At 42.1% G+C, this 23609-nt stretch overlaps 1 protein-coding gene across 1 annotated transcript in view; it reads right to left on the bottom strand.

Annotated features, from left to right (window-relative positions):
- The window catches only part of PKD1L1 (polycystin 1 like 1, transient receptor potential channel interacting), a 170092-nt gene that overhangs the window by 79753 nt on the left and 66730 nt on the right, over positions 1–23609 (bottom strand). Inside the window, 9 exon segments of the mRNA XM_010341384.3 lie at positions 1229–1456; positions 2780–2992; positions 7352–7408; positions 8222–8417; positions 14997–15108; positions 17372–17492; positions 18833–18975; positions 21320–21397; positions 22507–22683. Coding sequence (XP_010339686.3) covers positions 1229–1456; positions 2780–2992; positions 7352–7408; positions 8222–8417; positions 14997–15108; positions 17372–17492; positions 18833–18975; positions 21320–21397; positions 22507–22683 — 1325 coding nt within the window.

Here is a 23609-nt window from a genome sequence, read left to right as displayed (position 1 = left end):
GACATAATATTAGTTAGCTATATATAAACTCTATCCCTATGTTGAACACTTACGTACATTTTTGAGTTTTCATAAATAATGTTTTAAGTAAATAAATAAGACAAGACCTCTTACTCTGAACAAATCTTTTTTCATTTCCCTAGTGTAGATTCTTACAAGGGTAACAGTGGAGGCCAGGCTGTTGCTGGAGACCTAGTTGACAAAGTGCTTTCCAAAATGTCACGCTGACAGGTGCCCTGGTTTACTCAATGCAGCAACACAAGCAGTAAGTGTTTTTAAGTAATTGCACTTTTGTAAGTTAAAAAAAAATCATTTTGTTTTTTGTTCCTTGTTAGTTTGAATTATTTTCATATGCTGATTAGCCATTTCCATTTAAAAAAGCAAATGCTGTAAAAGATGATCATATTTTGACACAAATAAGATGTACCTCATTAATTTGTCTATACATCCATCAGACATTTGTTAGGTCACCAAATAAGACAGGTACTTGAGCCAGACTGGGGTCCGGGGCTATAGAAATACAGAGAATCCTTGCTCTCTGCCCTTCCAAACTCACTCACGGTGACCCTGGAGTCAATTCACAAAGCTTCTGAATGTAGAGGTGAATTGGACATCTACAAAATGGCCAAGTGGCTGGGACAATCCTCCCTGACTTTCCCATCCTCACATCCCCCTTTCACTGTGGTCTCCTGTTCCACCTGACCTCCCAGGGAGGCGGGAGCCATCCCTCAGGTTCAGCCTGGCTGTGCCTCCCTGGAGAGCATGGAGGAAGGGTGGTATGAACTGCCAAGTTCTCAGCAGCTCCTTCTTAAGTGTAATTCAGGTGTACTCCCATTTGATTTTAGAACCATGTCTTCATCATTCTAAAGACGTGACTGGCCACAGTGCTTGCGTAATCACTGCATCACATGCTGCAACCTGCCAGAGCCTTCTGTTCTCTGGCAATGGATTAGAAAGCCTCAAGGAAACACTGAATGGGCCCAGTGATCCAGCTACAAGTGACATCTAGTTTTACCAGGGTTTTTCCGGAGAATCTGAACTTCTAAGAGGAGTAGAGTCAGCAACATGTTCTAAGTGGCCCCTCTTGGCACTGAGAGGGTCAAAACATGCAAAAAAAAAAAATCCAGGTGCAAATATGCCAACCTAATCTGTCTTTTTGTCATTAAAGCCCAATTACTGCAAATTTGAAATGGTCATTAGAAGTGGCAGGTCATCTGCCAGCTTGTACCTGTCCAGGAACTTGGCCCCCTGGATATGGGCTCTTCTTGAAGAGTATAAGTTGGCTAATGTAGCATGGGCTCTGTGTCTCCGCCCCAGCAGGACTGTGCCCAGCAATGTCACCAGGTAAATGCACCTGGACAGATCCCAGGCTCTGGACAGAGCTCTGAAGGTTGCGATGAAGAAGGGTCCGGAACTCCATCTGCCCAGTGCTAACGTGATTCAAAGAGAGACAACCCTGAAAGACAGATATAGGTAGTGGGATGTTTACAACACAAATGAGCAAACCATCTTGAATACAGACCAAGGGAGAGGTGAAAAAAGTTAAAAAGATAGCCCATGGCGAGTTAGATTGGATTCATTTGCCTGGTCGAAGATTTTGATAAAATGGTATAAACGGCATTTTATTTTGACATATCTTTCTGTGACATGTTATTCATTTTTCAACAATTCATATGCTTTTTGGGAGTTCTTAAACCATCAAAAGGAAGTTTTTGTACCATAATGATTTTTAAAACATGGAGACACGGCAGGAAGTAAGAGTGCAGGCCTTCGGGCTCAGTGCTGGGTAAGTAGGCAAAAAACGTTCTTAAACACTCATGGGTAATGATGATGATTATTAGGAGGTTCAGATAGACTATTTATTTACTTGCTAATTTCCCAGATGTTACGGTAGCCATCAGTTAAATAAACCAGCGGGACTGGAGAGGATGCTCAACTGGCAGGAGAGGAAGGCCAGAGCCTATTCACTTACTGCTTCTTGAAAGCATTGGCCATTTCATAGAGTAAAAGTAAAAAGTCTCAGAGACAATCCCAAAGGTACTGGAACAGAAATAAATGAAATAAACTTTGGCCTTTTTAAAGCAGTTATGTGTCAGCAGGGCTTTTTTTTTTTTTTTTTTTTTTTTTTTTGGAGAAGAGTCTCGCTCTGACACCAGGCTGGAGTGCAGGGGCACAATCTTGGCTCACTGTAACCGCCATCTCCTTTTTCAAGTGATTCTTCCACCTCAGCCTCTTGAGTAGCTGAGTCTACAAGCACGCACCGCCACACCTGGCTAATTTTTGTATTTTTAGTAGAGACAGGATTTCACTATGTTGGCCAGGATGGTCTTGGTCTCTCGACTTTGTGATCCGCCTGCCTCGGCCTCCGAAAGTGCTGGGATTACAGGCATGAGCCACTGTGCCTGGCCAGCAGGGCTACTTTTTAAATTACTGCATGCAATAAATCATTTGCATTACTTTACATCATTCCTCAAACAGCAGAAAGTATCCTGAGAAATAATGTTTCTGAGTCAAACATCCCAGGTTTCCCAAATGAAAATCTACCAACACAGAAAGGATAAAACCAAAGCAAGGTTTCACTAGAAGCATTACAATATTACCATGAAACACTTAAAATTCAAAACAGAAGTCTCCAAGTACCAAACTCCACCCAGAAAAATACACATAGTACTTCAGAAACTGATTCTGGTTTTGGTTTTGAGAAGTAATTACAAATACAGGTTAACATCCTGGGAGAGGGAACCAGTATTTTTATGGAAGGAGAAAAAGTGTGATTTACCAACAATAAATGTGTGATGACCGTAATTCCTTCCTCACGTAGATAGCCTTCATCCTTTGAGTTTTCTTGCTCAGAGACTTCCAAGACTCTGGATATGAGACCGATGAGCTCAAGCCTCACTCCTTTGTCAACCACAGAAGGCCCTGAGAACCGGCCTTGAGCAAGGAGCGCCCAGGTATACTTGAGGATGAGAACTGCGCTCATAAAACTTAGCTGAACCAAGAGAAAAGATGTAAATAAAATGCTTCATGGTGTATGATGCATATATACTTGCCTCTTTTATTATTATAAGGAATTAAAATGACTGAACTATGGTTAGAGAGAACTGGATTTAAGTCCAGGTTTGGTCTTAATAGGTGATCACTGGCCAACTTCCTAAATTACAAGTTGCTTTCTGATATTCACCCACTTGACCAAAGGAAAATAAATGGTCTCTACACTCTAAGATGTTACTTAGTTTAAACCCCAACAACCACTTTGCAAATCTCTTCACAAATTGGCCCCCACTTCCTCCCACAGCCTTCTCCCTCCACATTACCTAAGTGCATTGTAGTCTCAAGCCACGCTGAATCTTTTATTGTTCCAAAAGGATTGAGGCTTTTTCTTGATGTCTTACAAATTCCCCTACCCGCAGTACTTTTGCCCTCGTTTGGACTGGCAAATCCAATCCCAAATTTCTCTTTCTTCTTTTCTTCCCTTCTCTCCTCTCCTCTCATCTCCTCTTGTTTCTCTTCTCTTCTCTCCTCTCCTCTCTCCTCTCCTGCCCTCCCCTCCTCTCTCCTCTCTCTGTCCTTCCATCCCTCTCTCTCTCTTTTTGTTTAGAGACGCGGTCTCACTCTATCACCCAGGCTGGGGTGCAGTGGCACAAACATAGCTCACTGCAGACTTGAACTCCTGGGCTTACATGATTCTCCCACCTCAGCTTCCCAAGTGCTGGGACTACAGACATGCCCAGAATTCTCTCTCTTTTTCTGAATTCTTAATATAGCCCCCTTTCAACCTTACACAAAAGTAGAGAGAATAGTATAGTGGTATAATATGCCTGTCACCCAACATTAACAATTATTCACTGGAATATTTTTTTCTTCTATTCTCTACTCAACTTTAAACAAATATTTAAAAGCAGAAAGCAAATCTCAGATATTACTTTTATCTATGAACGTTTTAGTATATAGTGCTGATAGATAAGGATTCTTTCTGAAACCATGCCCACCATGCCATTATCACATCTAACAAAACGATGACTCTTTACTACATATCTTCTAAAACCAACCTCAAATGTCCACGAGCCACAGTCAGCTGTACCACTGCTTGTGTTTATGCAGAATTTTGTCATTCTCCTAATCCAAGAACTAAGCATATTTGTGGAAGTACATCTGTTTGCAACTTCATTCCTCCATGCTTAAAAGGCACAGACTAATCTTTTTCTTCTTTGTACCTTAGCAGCTCCCAGCAATTGCTAAATAAATGTGTGTTCATGAAATGGAATTGAGATTCTATTTTCTGTTGGCCATGCTTATTTAATCACAATGGCTTAGATATACCTTTTAAAATCCAGTTCTTTCACCAGCAGTAAGTTTAAGCTAGCTTGGAAATGCATTTGTACTATAATTAAACGCCCTTTACATAAGGTAGCTTACCATGGACATTAGGACTTAGAATGAAAGAATAGTCTTTAAAATTAAACAAGTGCTTTAAAGAATATAGTATGCCTACTTTCACAATACCAACTTTTTTGACCAAAAATATTAGAGATGGTCACTGTAAGAGGACAATCATGTTCAGTTTTCTCTCCCACTCTGAACTAAGAACTGTGGCAGACCCTGGGGTGCAGAGATGCATGTCAGAGGGATGGTGGCAGGAATGATTTGATCTCCACCAGATCATGCTCCGGAGCCTCATGTAGGGTCATTGCTGGGAAGTAATTCCATTTCCCAGGTCCCATGAGTCCAGGTGAGGCCATGTGATGCTCAACAGAGGAAGGTGAGTGCAGCGAGGTGTGCGCCTGAGGGCCACATGACTGACCGGCAGCATACCTTCTCCATGCGCTATTCCCCTGACTTAGGAAGCCAGAGTGGAGGTGTTAAGATGGACAGAGCCAGAGTCCCTGAGTCACCATTAGGGAGACCACCCACTGAACACCTGCTATGGAATGTGTGCAAATAAAGAAAAAACATCTGTTGTGTTCAGCTTCTGGGATTTCAGAATTATCTGTCAGAGCAACTGACTTTATTTTAACCAATACATTTTGTGTCTTAGGAGGCTAAGTAGCCTAAAGCTGGAAGACAGATGTACAAAACGAAATTATAAATCAAAGGTGTTGAAGTGGTAAAACAAAGTCATGTACAAATTTGTCTCCAACAAAATGAACTCTGCCTTCAGACCTCAGTGAAGATTTCACAAAGAAGGTAGCATTTGAATCTACCCTTGAGGAGAAAGTAATATTTTTTCCAGGAGAAGAAGCAACCTGCTCCAGTTATGGTCAAACATACCATTTGAAGGACCGAAGGGGCATCCCGAATGCCCGCATGGGGAAGCTGCCTGTGTTGGGTTGTGTGCGCAATGCGGTACAGAGAGCCAGGTGGAAATGGATGACGTCTTCATAAGACACAAAGAACAATTTGATTTTGTCCTCAAACTACTAGAGAGCCATAAAGTGTTCTGATCAAACAGATGGCATGACCAGGTGTGTTGCTAATGAAAACAGCTCATCAGAAGAGAGGAGAATGATGATGCCCTCCCGCCTAGGCTGGAGGTTGTTGGAGTGGAGTGGCCCGAAATGAGGAGGGGAGACTCAGGCAGGTGGGATGGGAGGAGGACAGGGCCATTGAGCCACTGTTCCTGTATCCATTCCCTGTCTCTGCTGAGCTCCTGCCATGTGTTACACCTATGGTATTTTTGTGGTGAAAGGAAGGTCCCTGGTATTAGGGAGTTTACATTCTAGCAAGGAAAGAGCAGCAATAAAGAAACAAATGAGATCGTTGCTGTTGTGAAAATGTTGAAGGAGACAGCCTAGCAGGAAGAGAGGATGACTTCCGAGGGTGTGTCTAGGACAATGTCTCCAAGAAAGGAGCATGTGTGCTGAGAGTCCATGAAAGGTCAGTGAGTTGGGAAGCCAAGGGGAAGGCATAGCAGGAAAAGCAGCAAGCCAGTCCCCCTGGAGGATGGCTAGGAAGGGGGAGAAAAGGCAGGAAAAGAAGACAGAAGGAACGAAGGAGCCGATGCTGCAGCCACGTAAGGTGTTTGGTTTCTATTCCACAGGCAGTGAGCAGCCATGGGGACTGTCGAGCAGGAGAGCGGCGCTCACTGACTCAGGCTTTACGGTGACCCTTGGCTGCTGTGTGCAGCATGTATTCTAAGGTGGCCTGAGAGGAGGCAGAGAGGACAGGACAGTGAGAGAAACTGCGAGCCTGGATGAGAACTGACATTTGCTTGGATTCGGGTGGGGCGCAGTAGAGGTAGGAGGGGTACGAAGATTCTAGCTGTGTGTTTGAGGAAGAACAGACAAGACTTAATTGTAAGTGAATGGATGAGGGGAAAAAAGGGCTCTGGTGACGCCTGGGCTTTAACATGGGATTCTGCATGGATGGTGCTGCCCGGTCCCAGGCTGGGGAAAGTATGAGGAACAATGTGGTTTGCTTGGAAGTGGTCGGGGGAGGAGCCCACTCTTTCATGCTGGGTCTGCTCAGTTTCGGCCCATGTGGAAATGAAAAAACACATACGCAAGAGGCAGCAAGGATAGCCCACAGCAGGCTCGGAACTCACTTTCTAAATGCTTTGCCCTGGAGAGGAACATAAAAGTTAGGTGGCAACTGGAAGCAGGTTTGATTTCACTGGAGGGAACTTTTTAAAGAAATAAGTGAAATTCTAAGCATGTGTGGGATCATTCAGCAAAGAGAGAGAAATGGAAGTAGCAGCAAAGAGTAGAAAATGAAGGGAGACGATCTCTGGAGAAGGCAAGGTGGGCAGGAGCAAGACTGTGCTGCTGCAGCCACACAAACTGGGCACTGCCCAATCCTGGGGCACCCGTCACTCAGACTGAGATGAGGGGCAATGAAGGGGCCTGGAGGGGAGCCCCACACAAATCAAGGGAGGAGCCTATGCGGGGGCTGGAGAGTCCTTCTACGGTGACAGAGCATGGCCGTAGATTCACAGACTGGAGGTAGACGAGAGAATGATGCATGCTCTTCTCATCTCTCAAGGAGCAATGCAGTGGGGAGCATCAGCCATTAGAGAGGAAAGTGTGCCAGGGACTCAAGAAGAAAAGAAGGTGTGATGAAGGGAAAACCCAAAGCCATGTGTTACCAATAAAGGACAAGCCCCCCTCACCAAAATTATTCACAGCATGGATAGTGTGGGTTCTCGTCCATTGCTACTTTGGGATTCCAAATTCCTATGTTCAAAATTTCTGAAATGGGCTTTGCTATTCAGATGAATTCTTAAGGGAAAATCACATTTCTAATCTAAGTGTCAAAATATGATTCTGGACAGTATATTTTTCAAGAACTGATCATGTCCTTCAAAACTATACAAAATAGCAGGAAAACATTCTTGGGAAAAAATTGCACTTACCTTACTAGAGAGGCTCACAAGGTCCCTCAACATGAGAACAGAACCAGCCATTTCTTCCTGACCAGGAGAAACAACAAAGCAAAAAGAAAATGCAAGGAGAGGAAAATTAGCTTGTTTGGGTTAAAGTTGCAGCTTGCCTATGTAGAAACAGCGCATCCCCTGCGTTTTGGCCAAGAGACCAACTGGAGGCCAGACGTTCTGTAGAGAGACCATGACTGTGATCTCCAGTTTTCATTCTCCAATTTGTTTCCAGCGTCTCTCCTCAGTGTGCCCGCTGCACGTCCCCAGCACACCCCACCAGGCTGATGGGAAAAGGGCACAGAGCGAAGCAAAAATTTTTAAAGGGGGTCAGGAAGAATGACAGAAGGAGAAAAAAATTACATCCAGTGAAGTATCTTATAATTGTAATGAAATAAGATACATTCTTTGTAGATGTGAATATTCTCTATTGACAATTATAAGATAGCAGGTGCAGAAATGCTGTGAGCAAAGACAATAACATTTGAATACATGGTAATTTCTTCAGAAGTTGTACACAGTCATGAACTTAACTCTCCAGGATATCATTGTTAACAAGATAAAATCAGATTGTTTTATATAATTTTTACTTAAATATTAGCAGAATTATCTGTAACAATGACTGACTTGGTGATTCTCTTTTTTATAACCCAGCAGCAGTCATTTGTGATACATATCAGCTGGCTAGAGAGACCACAGCCACGTATGGGAGCTGGGCTGGCTGGGCCTCTTGGTGTCATTTCTTGCCTGTGTTTCATAAGCATGATCACTTATGAGTGAGCCAGCCAGTCATGAGCCCTGTCACTTGATAAAGGTTTACGGACACTAAACTCATCCTCCTCTGGGCCATACCTGATCTGCAAAAGCTAATTTGCATACTGAAGAAATTAATGCATCCTGTGTTTGTGACCATTGGTTGCAGGAGGCAGTTTTGTCCTCCTTAGACAAACGACTCAGGATTCTGGTGATCACAGTGATGTAGTTCCTGATTTCTGTATAAATCCCCATCAGCTGGAGGGTAGACAGGTTTTTCAGGCTGGAATTATACCTGAAGGAAACATAAGAATTATCATTACTGTTCCAACACACAGTAACACTTTTCACCCTGCCTACCAAGAATGGGATGGGATTTGTTGCAAAAACACTTCTTGGACAGGTCAGGCCAGAAAGAGAATGATACAAAGGAGAATTGGTCTGTGCAGCAGCAACTTGAAATTTTACAAAAGCTCCTTTTATCAGAACTAAAAAAGGCCCAAGAAACCAGATACTAATATAGAAGAAGGACCATGGCAAATGAAGAAATATATGCCAGAGCCAGACAGAGATACCACCAAGCTACAGCTGGCCGGAGTTTATGACTCTGGGTTTCAATAATTGGGTATTTATTTACTTATTTACAAACAGCATACTTACTTGCACTTGAAAAGACAACACAATATCATGAAAAGAGCGCTATGCATGTGGTCAAAGGCCAGTTCCAGCCCTCGCTCTGCAGTTTCTTTGGTGTATGAGCTCAAGAGTATTGTTTAAGAGAATAAATGTGTCTCAGTTTCCAAATGTATAAAATATAAATTTTCATCTGGACACACCATAGTGGGTCATTGCAAGAAGTAAATTAATTAGAAGTCATATTCTAACCGCTTAGAAAATGCATCATCATGGGCTGTATACACATATGCTTAAGCTCACCCTTGGCCAGTAAGTGATTTATGGAGACTAAGACCCCAGGAAGCCAAGCTCAAGATGAAAAGAACAAATACATCTGAGCAGAAACATCACTAGCTGCACAATGAGGGGAAATACACTTTACAGAATTTGTTTTCCCAAAGTAATAAACATATAAACAAATGACCAAACAAACAAAAACAGTAACAACAAGCCCAGGAAATGGGGGAAGGTCAATACCCAGAACGGCTGCAATATATTATCTAAAATGTCCAGTTTTCAACGAAAAATTATGACACATCCAAAGAAACATTAAGTGTGACCCAAACATAAGAAAAATAACCAGGCAATAGAAACTGCCCATAAGGAGACTCAAATGTTGAATTTAGCAAGGACTTTGAAACAGCTATTATAAACACAACTCAAAGAATGAAAGGAAACCATATTTTTTTAAATCAAAAGAAGTTAGAACAATGATTAGTCAAATAGAGACTATCAATAGATAGAAACTATAAATTTACAAGTTATAGGAAGAATCAAATGGAAATTCTGAAGTTACATGTATAATACTTACAACAAAAGAGGTGTTCAAAGGCATATTTGAGAAAAGAAAGACTCTGCAAACTTGGAGACAGAGCAATAGAGATTATAAACAACAGGAAGAAAAAAGTAGGAGGAAAATGAATAGTAACTCAGAGAAATGTTGAATGATGAAGTTCATGAATTACATTTTTCCTTTTCTCTCTCTTCTTAACTTCTTTAAAAAGCCATTGCATAAAGTCATTTCTATAGAGCTGTACTTTGGGCCTCTAACATATGGAAATGTAATATAACAATAAGAACACAAATAAGGGAGGTGGGAATAAAACCATATAAGAATAAAGAAATTACACTAGATGGTGACTTAAAGCCACAGGAAGATATGAAGACAAACCAAAATACTAAATAAGATGAACATATATTAAAAGCAACTTCTAAAAATATATTTGTGCTCTATTCTCCTGTTTCTTTAAAAGACAGAACATTATATCAAACAATAATTATAACATTGGACTTTTGGGTTTGTAACACTAATAGACGTAACATATATAATAATCATAACACAAAAAGGGAAGAAGAAATGAATCTATGGAAGAGTAAAGTTTCTACATCTTGCTGAAATTAATATAAATTTGAATCAGTTTTTGGTAAGTTAAGATGTATATTGCAAGCCTGCATGCAAAAACTAAGAAAATATCAAAAATACATACTTAAAAATCATTAAGGGAATGAAAATGACATACTAGAAAATACTCACTTAACATAAAAGGAGGCAGTAGAGAAGAAATGGAGGAACAAAGTAATAATGAGGCATGTAAAAAATAAGCAAAATGTCAAACATAAATCCATCCAACCACATCAATAATAATATTAAATGTTAATAGATTACATGCTCCAATCAAAAGGCAGATTGTAAGACTGTATACAAAACTGAGATTCAACTATATGCTGTCTACTGGAGACTACTTTAGGTTCAAGGATACAATCAGGTCATAAGTAAAAGGATGGAAGAAACATGCAGACAGTAACACTAAGGCATGTAGAGTGGTTATATTTATATTAGACAAAAAAGAAATTAGACAAAAACAGTAACAATAAAGAGGAACATTTTCTAATGATAATAGAGGTAAATTCATCAGGAAGATTAAAAAATTATAAACATACAGGGACACAACAACAGGTTCCACGTACATGAGCAATAATGGATAGAACTGAAGGGATGGGTAGAAAACTCAAAACAATAGTACTGTCAGTAATGAACAGAACCACTAGGCAGAAAATCAACAAGGACATGTAAGACTCGAACAATAATATAAATCAGTTAGACCTAACAGACAATCACTGAACATTTTAGCCAACAAAATCAGATACATACTGTATTCTTTTCAAGTACACAGGGGACATTTTCTAGAATACATCATATAGTAGGCCACAAACAAAACTCAATAAATTTTAAACTACTACAATTATACAGAGTATATCCTCTGACCATAATGGAATTAAGTAATCAGAAATAAATGACAAAATGAAATTTGGAAAATTTACAAACATGTGAAAAAGTAAACAACATACTCCCACATATTATAATCAATGGCTCAAAGAAGATATTGCAACGAGAATTGCAAAATTCCTTGAGATGAATGAATAAAAACACCAACATTCCAAAACATATTGGATGCAGCTAAGTCAGTGCTTGAGGGAAATTTAAAGCTATAAATGGCTATAAAGAAGAGGCCAAACCGATAACCTAATTTTCCACCTTAAGAAACAAACAAACAAACAAACAAAAAAGAGTAAACTAAACCAGAGAAAGCAGAAGGGGGGGGAAATAAAAATTGGTGCAGAAATGAACGAAATAGAGAATGAAAACAACAACAAAAAGTGAAGCCAAAAGCTGGTTCTTTGAAAACATTAACAAAAGGACAAATCTTTAGCTAGACTGATAGACAAAAATAAGAGAAAAAGAGAAGACTTAAATTACTAAAATCAGGAATGAAACTGATATCTCTACTGTCCATGTAGTTTAAAAAGGATGATAAGAGAACACCATAAAAAATTGTATGCCAAAAAACTTAGAGAATGTAGATGAAATGGAAAATTCCTAGAAAAAAACAAACTACTGAAACTGACTCAATAAGAAACAGGAAATCTGAATAGTAAAGATACTGAATTAGTCATTGTAAAATTTCCACAAGGAAAATGCCAGACCCAGATAACTTCGCTGGTAAATGTTTATAGAAGAATTACTTCCATCCTTCACAAAATCTTCCAGATACAGGACTGCAGGGGAAGCTAGGTGCGGTAGCACACACCTGTTATCCCAGCCCTTTGAGAGGTCAAGGTGGGAGGATTGCTTGAGCCCAGGAGTTTGAGAACAGCTTGGGCAACATGATGAGACATTGTCTCTAAAAAAATAAAAAATTAGCTGGGCATGGTGGCCATGTGCCTGTAGCCCCAACTACTTGGGAGGTTGAGGTGGAAGGATGGCATGAGCCTGGGAAGTCAAGGCTGCAGTGAGCTATGATCATGCCACTGTACTCCAATCTAGGCAACAGACGGAGATCTTGTCTCAAAGCAAACAAACAAACAAAAACAAAAACAAAGTCATACTTACAAATTGATTGGGGCCAGTATTATTTCGATACCAAAACCAAAGACAACACAAGAAAAGAAAGAAAACTACAGGCCAATACCTCTTATGAAATAGACACAAAAATCCTCAATAAAGTACTAGACACTAAATCCAGCACACAGAAAAATGACCAAATGGAATTCATTCCCAGACTGTAAGAGTGATTCAACATTTGAAAATCAATCGGTTTTATATTACTTGTGTCTTAATTTGTTTGTACCTTTATAATAAAATACCTGAGACCGGGTAATATATAAAGAACAGACATTTATTTTCACAGTTTTGGAGTATGGTAAGTCTAAGATCAAGACACCAGTAGGTTCAGTGTCTATTGAGATTGCTCTCTGCTTCCAAGGTGGCACCTGTTGCTGCCTCCTCCAGAGGGGAAGAAGGCTGTGACCTCACATGACAGAAGGGACAGAACAAAAAAAGGGGGCCGATATAGTTCCCTTCAGACATTTTATAAGGTTGCTAACTTCATTTATGAGAGCAGAACCCTTATGGCCTAATCACCTCCTACAGGTACCACCTCTTACTACTATTGCATTAGAGTTTCAACATGAATTTTAGAGAGGACACACACATCCTAACCATAACTAATTAACAGACTAAAATCATATAATCATCTCCATAGACCTAAGAAACACAGTTAACAAAACCCAATATATTTTTTTTATATATAATAAAACACACACACAACAAACTAGGAATGGATGAGAACATACTCAATCTGATAACGGTTGTCTGTGAAAGACCTCTAGCTAACAGGTACACTAAGCGGTGAAAGACTGAATGCTTCCTCCTTAAAACTGAGAAGAAGATCAGGATTTCCATGTTTGCCATTTCTGTTCAGCATTAAACTGGTGGTTCTAGTCAAGAGAATTTGGCAACAAAAAGAAACAGAAGGCATCTGGATTAGAAAGAAAGAAGCAAAGCTATTTCTGGTGACAGCTGACATGATCTTACATAGAGAAAATCTCAAGAAATTCGGTAAAAAACTATTAACACTAACAAACACATTCGGCAGGGTTACAGGATACAGGATACTCCCCAAGTGGTGTACAGACTTGACAAACCCTATGAAAATCCCGGCTGGGTTTTGTTTTGTTTTTCTCTCCCCTTCAGCAGGTGTCTGGAGCCCTAGCCTGCCCAAGCCAGAGCAAGGCTGGAGAGGCTGGCCAGCACCAGAGCCATCGTGCCATGCATGTGCTGCTTATTTTTACGGAAATTGACAGGCTGATTCTAAAACTCATATGGAAATATGAGAGACCTGAAATAGCCAACCTTGTAAAAAGAAGAACAAAACTAGTGGGTTCAGGCTTTTCAGTTTCTAAATTTACTACAAAACTGTAATAAGGCAGCATAGTACTAGTATGAGGAGAGACATTTAGACTAATGGAATAGAATTGAGAATTAAGAAACAAACCTTTTAATTAGGTTATCAATAATAAAAATACAGATAACCTATGTAAAAATGGGCAAAGCAGTAAGTAGACATTTCTTTAAGGAAAATATACAAAGCATATGAAAAGATGCTCAACCTCATCAATCACTAGAGAAACACAAATCCAAACCTTAATGAGATATTACTTCATATTAACTAGAACAGCTGTGAACAAAAAGACAATAACCAGTGTTGGTTAGGAAACTGGAACCCTCATACATAACTAGTGGGAATATAAAATGGCACAGCCCCTATGGAAAAGTTTGGAAGTTACCACATGACACAGTGATTCCACTCCTAGTTACCTACCCAAGGAAAACGAAATCACACACTCGCATAAAAAGTTGCACATAAATGTTTATAGCAGTGCAATTCATTATAGCCAAAAAGTAAAAACAACGCACATGTTCATCAACTAATGAATAAACAAAACACAGTATGTTCATACAATAAAATATTATTCAGCAATAAAAAAGAATTAAGTACTGATATATTTTACTACATAGATGAAACTCAAAAACATTCATATGCTAAGTGAAAAAAGGCATTTAAGATCATGTGCTGTATCATCTCATTTATATGAAATTTTCAGAATCAGCAAACCTGTAGATATGAAATAGATCTGTGGTTGTCTGGGGTGGGTAGGAGGAAGCTGGGTGGCAGGTAAAGGGAGTCACTGCTACTAAGTCCAGGTTTTCATGGGAAGATGAAAATTACCTAAAACAAGCTAGTGGAGAAGGTTGCATAGTTCAATAAATTATTAAAACCTAGGAACTGCATACTTTAAATGGATGGACTAGATGGAATGTAAATGGTATCTTTAAAAGTTGTTTTTAAAAAAGAAGAAAGTGAGGTCAAGTGCAGTGGCTCACATCTGCAATCCCAGCACTTTGGAAGGCTGAAGCCGGTGGATCACGAAGTCAGGAGTTTGAGACCAGCCTGACCAAAATGGTGAAACCCCATCTCTACTAAAAATACAAAAATTAGCCAGGTGTGGTGGCATGCACCTGTAATCCCAGCTACTCAGGGGACTGAGACAAGAGAATCGCTTGAACCTGGGAGGCGGAGGTTGCAGTGAGCCAAGATTGCACCACTGCACTCCAGCCTGGGTGACAGAGTGAGACTGCCTCAAAACAAAGAAGAAAGTGGCTTTACAGGCTCTGAAGGCCCTGCAAATATGAGTTAGCAGGACTGCAGTGATAGCACCGGGACTTTTTCCTTTGCTCCATCTTGAGAAGATGAGTTTCTGACATGTTTTTGACAGCTGTTATCAACTTGAGGGAGAGCCAACTCTAGAGGAAATACAAACAACGTCTAGGATGTCTGTGTGGCATTGTGTTACTCACAGGTCCTCGCCCAGACAGTCATTTCCATGGTAGCGGGGCAGCACAGTCACCACCACAGTGCACGGCTGGACCTTGGAGCCTTCGCCATCTGTGATTTCAGTGGAAACCGTGACTGTGAGGGAACATGTCAGAAGAGGGTCATCTTGGACGTGTGGGTTACAGAGATGCTTCTTCACATGCACACAGCATCTCCTGGATGACTAAAACTGTGACAAGTGATGAAAAAGGGGCCAGGCTCTGGGCCACAGGGAGCCCAGGGAGTGAAATACAAACTGCAATGGACTGCCAAGGCTTGGATTTATATTTTGACCAGTTTCTAAATGATAAATAGAAACTTAACAGGCCTAGAAAAACGGTGAAGAAGAATTCTGACAGAGGGGACTCTTTCATTAAAAGACCTAAGACCTGCTTGCGGGACCCAGGAATTCCTTCATGTAACAGGGGTGCAGGGTTGTGGTGAGGAGACCTGCAGATCAGGCTCAGGGTGCAGGTGATGGCCAGATGGTGAGGGCCACAGGCACCATCATGGGAACCACACAGAAAGACTGATGCCCAGGTGTGCCCTATGCATCTTCATAACAACAGTCTCAACCTGAAACCCAATGCCAAGGACTGGGGTTTAATTTTGGAGACTGGTGCTTCTCAAGATGTGGTCTATGGACACCTGCAGCCCAATCGCCAGGAATCTTGTCTACAAGCAAATTCTGGGCTCCATCTTCTCGCCACGATTCTGAGTCAGTAGATATTAGGTGGGCCCTGGAGGCAGTAATTTTAGCAAATACTCTAACAGATAAGGTTGGTCCTATGCATGGACAAAATCCAAGAGAAGGAGCAGTTTTTAGGCAAGACTCCATTTACTCGGACAAGCTGAGTCTGTGCCATACTCACTCATGCAAAAGATGGGACAAGAAAAGGTATGTACTAAGTTTTTACTATGTTGTATTTATTTTGCATATGTTTACTCCCTTATAAGTCTTCAGTTCAGGTATTCATAGGAATTGATTGTACTGATACTGATAATTACAAACAAATACCATGCTTGTGAATGATTTTTGTAACATCACTAACCCTGACACTGCTCTGGGACTGTGACCTAAAATTTGTATGTATTAAGTATATTGTATTTGTTTTGCTTATGTTTGCCCTCTTATAAATCTTGAGTTCAGGTATTCATAGAAATTGGTTGTACTGATACTGACAATTATAAACAAATACCATGCTTGTGAATGATTTTTGTAACATCACTAACCCTGACAGTGCTCTGGGACTGTGACCTAAATTTGGTCTGTAAATTTATGTTAAATCCTTACTTCCAACACAGAGCGAGACCGTGGCCCAGGGCTCTTCTATGAGGATGTTTGCCCAGCCTCAGTCTTACATAACCCTGTGTGCAGTTTGACTTCAAGAAAACCCAAGAACAAAGGGAGTATAAATTCACTGTGATACAAAGCAGAGCATGATTATGAAGATCTCAAAATGCCCTGCTCAGAAGTTTTGCTCAATGTAACTGACTTGTATCTAGAAGAGGGTGCAAGTTTCTCTAACTGGAGGTGACAGGCAAGGTTTCATGAAGAAGGCATTTCAGCTTGGCTTAAAGGAGAGGTGAAACTTAAATAAATCAGGTGAATGAACTGGTTCAGACTTCAGCCTTTAATAATCTTACCAACCCAAATCAAAGAAACCTCTATAGATTAGTGACTTTCAACCTTGCCTGCACTTTAGAATGCTCCAGATGTTTAAAAAATAAGACAGAAACTTAAAAAGTCACCACCAGCGAGATTTTTATTTAACCCATCTGGGGTTGTGCATGTCAAGATACCTTCCTAAATGGCTTCATGTCTCTTATGCTCAGTTGAAACCAGTTCCAAGGGACCTCAGAAACAGGGTCAGGGCAGAAAGCTGTCAACATTGTGGGATTCATTTTGTGTTGAGGTTATATTATCAACATGCTAACTCAACATTCATTTACCTCACATTTTGTTCCTTAGGGGACTACCTTGATTTGATTTTATCCATAACAAATGCAAAATTCACCAGATATGACATATTTCATTCATAAATAAGAAATGTCCTGATATTAAATATTTAATTTATAGATGAAAAAACATTCTCTGGCATTTTATGATTTGCAGTGTATTTCAGTTAAAATTTAAGATGTGAAAAACTGATTTAATTTGTTGATATTAATAATGTTCTTTCTGCACTAAAAGGTAGATAATCAACCTAAACCGAAAAGCATTAGTCTGATCAAGGTGAATAAATACTTTCATTTTCCAGGTACAGTTTAAATGATTTTTAGTTTTTGAAAACCAGGAAAAAAGGTTTAGAATTCTAGGTCAGCACAGCTAGTGACCCCAGCTGGCATCATGGCTTACCTTTGTAATTGTCCAAGTGCTCACCAGCTGGCAACACAAAATAATACTGGGCGTCTCTCCCATGGTACAACGTGTGTTTGGAGGTGTTTCCTATATGGTAACTAAATTCATACTGGAAGTCCTATGATCCAGCCCACGGGGAGCAAAAAATAGTATAAATGAACACACTGTGAATGACATCCCAATACACACACATACACCTGCAGCCTTCATTGCACCCAAGGACGTTCTTTAGAGCCAGGATGAGGGTAAGTGACAGGTAAGCAGCAATCCCCCTTGCAGAGCCCACGTGACAGACTTCCCTGCGCCCTGCAGTGCTCTCTGTTCCCCAAGGCCAAAGGGCTTCTCGAACAACCCCAAGATTCCTCACCGGGGTCTGTGTCCTCTCCTTGCCCACGAATCTCCCCATAGTCACAAATCAGACTGTCATGGCCTCCTCAGGGTGAAGGGTCCTGGCTGCCCCTTGGCTTCCCCACTGCTGGGCACCATGCAGCAAGAGGAGCACGAGGAAGGGGTGGGTGTGCCTCAAGTGAAGGCCACGTTCTGGACCCACTGGAGGGCAAGGGTGGGGCTTCCTAGAAAAGGGCTCAGGCAGAAGGGCAGGGAGGCCAGTGTCCTGGCTAAGAGGATGGAGAGGGCAGTGCCAGGGTCACAATATCACAGGGTCCTGCCCTGCCTGAGGCACTTACTTTTTTTTTTTTTTTTTTTTTTTTGAGATGGAGTCTCACTCTGTCGCCCAGGCTGGAGTGCAGTGGCGCAATCTCGGCTCTCTGCAACCTCTACTTCCTGAGTTCAAGCAATTCTCCTGCCTCAACCTCCCAAGTAGCTGGGATTACAAGTGCCCACCACCACACCCAGCTAATTTTTGTATTTTTACAAAATTTAGTAGAGACAGGGTTTTTATTTTTGTATTTTTACAAAATTTAGTAGAGACAGGGTTTCACCATGTTGGCCAGGCTGATCAGCTTTCATCTTTTTAAATCCATCCTCTCATTTCACCCTCACAAGACCCTAAGCAACAAAATGACAGTGGTCTTCTCCATGGCCCAGATGAAGAGTTAGGGTAAGTCTGTGTTAGAGATGTGCCTGGGAGGGAAAGGGCCAGGCTCCTCACTTCGGGTCACATGCCTGCCTTCTTCTTGGGGGCAGCATTCACAGAGGCCCCTGCTCTAATCAGGCTGTGGAGCAGCAGATGCCCTGCCATGTTTCCTGGTGAGCAGGCCCTTGTCTCTTTGTGAAATTCTGAACCTTCTCAACCAGGGGGCCACTTTGCCCTCCTCTCATTAGTGGCCGGGGAAGCGCATTTATGCCTAACCAACTTTCCAACATTCAACTACAGGCCAAATTCCTTCACAGGTGGGAAGGACATCACTGTCCATTCCTACAGCACCCAGGACTACTGTGACTGACAGGTGCCACTGTCTTGGATCTCTCAGCGCAGACATGGGGTTGTCCACATACCGGTTTTCCTGACATGCAGAAGACACTGAAGACGGTGTGTGCCTCCAGACCATGGTGGGGCTGCACCTGGCAGGCCATGTCCCGTGGAGCCGGGTTGACTGTCAAGTAAAGCTGAGCTTTACCCAGTAAGCCAAGCTTTGACGCTAAAGAGAAAGATGAAGCAGGGGTTTCACCCATGATGGAGAATTACAGCAGTGTAGGATTAATTTTTTATAGATAAACCTTGTAGCAGGGGTTCTGAAAGTAGGGTCTCTTTCTGCTGACTCAGAAAGTAAGACTCATTGATAGTTTTCGCACACCCTTAGGGGATTCTGAAGTGCTGGGGTTTGAGAACCAGTGCCTATAGCATTCAGGAATATAAGAAACACTCACTGGGTGGTGGGGCAGGTACTATCCTAGGCCTTGGGGAGACAAAAGTGACTCCCTACCTGGGAGCCACATGGCAACCTCCCAGACAGAAACTGAAGCCTAAGGGGAAGATGATGCTAACAGACCCATCACCCAGCAAAGCGAGCTTTCTCCATTCCCCTGGATTCCCTCAAAACCTCAGACATATACACACGTAAGTACAGCTTAGTTGAATGTATAGCACTGATACAGTTTTATATTTATTTTATGTACTATATTAATATTGTAACTATTTTCCACGTTGACATATAGCATCCAAAATCACTGTTGTAAATAGCTGCACAAGATTCCATGGAACAGATACACCCTAATATGCGTAACTATTATCCCCAACAATTAAACATTTTATTTTCTATTTTCTGTTATTATTGATTGCCCCATAATGATTATTCTCATACACATAGTTTTTTAATGTTTAATGTATTTTTCTTGAGATGGATTTTGGAAATGAAATTTACATGTCAAATGGTTTAAAACCTTGATGGGCATCATCCTCATCATAATAGCAGCTACCATCTATCCAGCCTCTGCTACACACCAGGTGCCCTGCTAGACACTGTTCCTGTACTATCCTACTTAACAGTCACAACAACCATGGAAGACAGATCTCATAACGAAAGCAAAATCTAAGAGAAAAGGGTGATGAATTCTGTCTGGCTGACCAGGGAAATCTCAATAAAGGAAGACACATTTGAGCGAGCAGTGTTGGGGTATCGGTCTTATACTGGGTTTAGGAAGGGATGTGGGGAAAAGAATGGGCATTCCAGCGAAAATAACCACAGGGAAAGACAGAGTCACGAGGGGGCCTGGTGTGATCTGAAGAGCACAGGAAGAGAGGGCAGCAGTCAGCGAGGGCGTGCAAGGCCAAGGGGGAGGAGGGCGACAGGAGACCTGGAGCCTGACTGTACCACCTGGCAGCCAGCCAAGGACACTGACCAGGCCCACGGGCCACGGAGAGGCTCTCAGGTATGACCCCGCTAAGAGAACAGTCTTTACACTTGCCACTGGGCAAATTTCAGAGGCAAAAGAAAGAGGTCCAGCCAAAGGGCAAAAGGCATTTGTTGAAACAAAAGCAAACGCTGCCCATCTTGTACCCAAAGCAGGGACCCAGGGCTAGTTGTTAAATGCTAAATGTGGAAAGGGCAGGCTGATGTTTATAGAAACTGTGAGAATCAAGATGACCCTCAGGGATCTCATCGAGCTCAACCCAGCCAGTTCTCAGGAGAAGGTGAACCTCGTGTTTCCCCATTTGCCTGACACAAGAGTTCACACAGATTGCAAGTGTGCAAATTCCTGGTGGGTTCTGATTAATGCAAAACTGTGGACCTTGAACCGAACCGATCTGTAAATAAAAATGGTTGGCTGGGCGTAGTGGCTCATGGCCATAATTCCAGCGCTTTGGGAGGCTGAGGTGGACAGATCACCTGAGGTCAGGAGTTCGAGACCAGCCTGGCCAACATGGTGAAACCCCGTTTCTACTAAAAATACAAAAAATTAGCTGGGCATGGTGGCAGGTACCTGTAATCCCAGCTACTGAGGAGGCTGAGGCAGGAGAATTGCTTGAACCTGGGAGGCGGAGAGCGCAGTGAGCTGAGATCGCACCTGGGCAACAGAGCGAGACTTAGTCTCAAAAAAAAAAAAAAAACGTTGAGTCTGCTATGCTTCTCATATGGAATGAAAACCTCTAGAAATGGGGGGAGATGTCTAGAAGTTCTCCGAAATGATGATCTCAGATTGAGAGAGGCATGGAAATCCAAGGAGGAATACGGAGCAAAGGGAAGGGAGGCCTGTGGGTGAAATTCAACGAACATCAGTGGCACAAAACAAGCATTAACACCTTTCTAGGGTTTAAATAGAGAGAGGGAGAGAGATCATGGACAGATTTGCAGGGAAGGAATCAACTTGTCTGGCTGTCTAGCATTAATAAGATATATATGTAACTTTTTAAAAAGGCAACTGCTTGCTCAGCCTTTATCCTGATGTAGACCTGCACCCAATTCCTCAGGAAGAGTAAACTCACAGAGACACAGCAGGCCTCCTTCCCATCCTCTCATAAATCCCACTGACAATGTAACATACCCACAGATGCTTGCAGGACGTACGTCTCTCCACTGTTCAGAGAGTATGGCTTGATTGTCACCGTCTGTTCTGTAATACCTGCAGGAAAGACATGGCTGCATGGAAATGACACTCAGTGGACTCAGAGACAGAGGTCAGATGGTGTCCTTGGGAATGGCTCCACCCTTCCCCGAGAGGTGAAGGTAACATAGGTGCTAGTGAAACATGCCACTCCTGCTTGGAAAGGCCGTTAGTTTGTTGGTTACCACCTTCTGTAAAGAACCTCCCCTGCCCAGCAGAAGCAATACTGAGGATGTTCCATCCATCCCTGGCTCAGAAATGACACTAATGTCCCAAGCAACAAGAGAATTCTGGTAAGATCTTATTTTGCTTATTTATAATTCTGTTCATGTTTAATTTGGCAATTTTATAAATCACACTATGAAGTATGATTAAGGAATTTCAAAGCTATTTTTAAGTCGGCAAAATACTGGTCATGGACAATTTTTAATCTGGGTGTAACTGCTGACCATGGTGACTGGATTACTTCCTTAGCAGGGAGGGGCTGACCCCATGTTACTCACCCTGAAGAAAGGAGAGATGCCAAATACAAGACTGATGATGATCTAAACACGGACAGTTTCTAAAACCACAATTTTACAATAGTACTTCCTGAAATGCTTTAAGGCAAGGGTGAAGGGGAAATTATCTAAAAATAGTGTGAAATCCAGATCCTCCCCAAGAGGTTTATAGGGATGACACATCACATGTATTACTACGAAAGGTGGCAATCCAACAAATTGAGCAAAACCAGCATGTCTGGGCTGGGAAAATCTATTAGAAATTCAATTGCTCTTCAGGAGCAGCTTCATTTTGATCAATTCATGCAAATTCTGTCTGCCCTACAAAAGTCTGTCACAGAAAGGCTGTGCACACCAAGGTGTTCGCACATGCAATGCGCAACAGTTGGAGGCGCTTCTCTTCCCCTTTGGTGTGCACACGGGGAGCTCCTGGTAGCAACAGATGCTAACTTGACTTTTGGTAGAAGAGCCTCAGGCCATAGTCCACAGAGGAACAAGCACAAGTAGAACAGGTACACAGTTCTAAATACTTATCTAATACAATGAAAAGTTCAGAAGAAATTGAGGGCTGAGATCTACAAGCTTCAGAAACACTGCAATTGCAGGGTAGAAAGAGGGTATTCACACCTGAGCTTGAATAGCCTTGGAAAACTGCTCTTCCCAGCAGGGCCTTGGGCCAGTCAATCATGAGGACAGGCTTGGCTCTGCCCGCAGACAGGGAGGGGTCCACCAGGTTATCCCCATCTCCAGGGCTCTCCTTGGCACTCAGGCTAGGTCCTGATCCTGGAAAGCTGGTGTCATTTGCTGGGAAGATAAACCAAGCCAATAGATGTTAAAGAAAAACAGTCATGATGATCTTAAAGCATTAGTGATTCAATGCTGACATTATTTGTACCATTGCTGGATATGGCATATCTAATATAATGTCTTCAGCAGCAAACATAGTCAAGAGATATACTTTGTAATCATATAATTAGTGGTCCAATGACATCTTCCCTCCTTCCCTCCTTCCCTTCCTCCCTCCCTCCCTTACTTCCTCCCTCCCTTCCTTTCTTCCTTCCACAAGATTTATTATGGTCTACAAAGTCCAGGTACTAGTCTAGGAACAGGGGACACAGCGTGAACCAGATCAATGGTGTCCTTGCTATCTGGAGTTTAATAGTGAGGCGGTCAGAAAAATAAATGAGAAAACACATAAATAAATAACACAACGTCAGGTAATGAAGGAAAGCAAAGCGGACTTGCAGAGGAAGAGAGGGATGGGGAAAGGGAGTCCTTTTGAGAGGGAGGTCAGGGAGGTCCTCTCTGAAGACCAAGTCTGGAAGGAGCTCTTTGAAGGTCTGAGGGAAGGAGCTTCCAGGTTGAGTAAAACCAAAATGCCATGGGAATGATCTTCCCTGGTGGTTGGAGGGAGGGAGGAAGAAAGGGCAGGAGGAGGAAAAGCGTGGCTGCAGGCACTGCCAGGGATCACATCATGCTGGGTGCACAGACATGGGCTTGTGTCCTAAGTGCCCTGGGAAGCCACTGGGGGGACCTGTCAGGAGAGTGACAACAGCCTGGTTTGTGGTGAAGAGTCCTTCGGCTGGACTGTGGTGAGGTGACTGCAGGCAGCAAGCAGAGGAGCAGCCAGGGCGGAGCAACGGCTACTGCATGGTCTAGGCAGGAAGAAGCCGCTGCGCTTCATTTAGGCTAAGGAGGCGCTTTAAACTTGAAACCAAGGTCACCGAAGC

The sequence above is a fragment of the Saimiri boliviensis genome, chromosome 10 (assembly GCF_048565385.1).
Source record: "Saimiri boliviensis isolate mSaiBol1 chromosome 10, mSaiBol1.pri, whole genome shotgun sequence".
Taxonomy (NCBI): domain Eukaryota; kingdom Metazoa; phylum Chordata; class Mammalia; order Primates; family Cebidae; genus Saimiri; species Saimiri boliviensis.
Note: the sequence above shows the minus strand (reverse complement) of the source record. Positions and strands in the feature narration are given on the sequence as shown.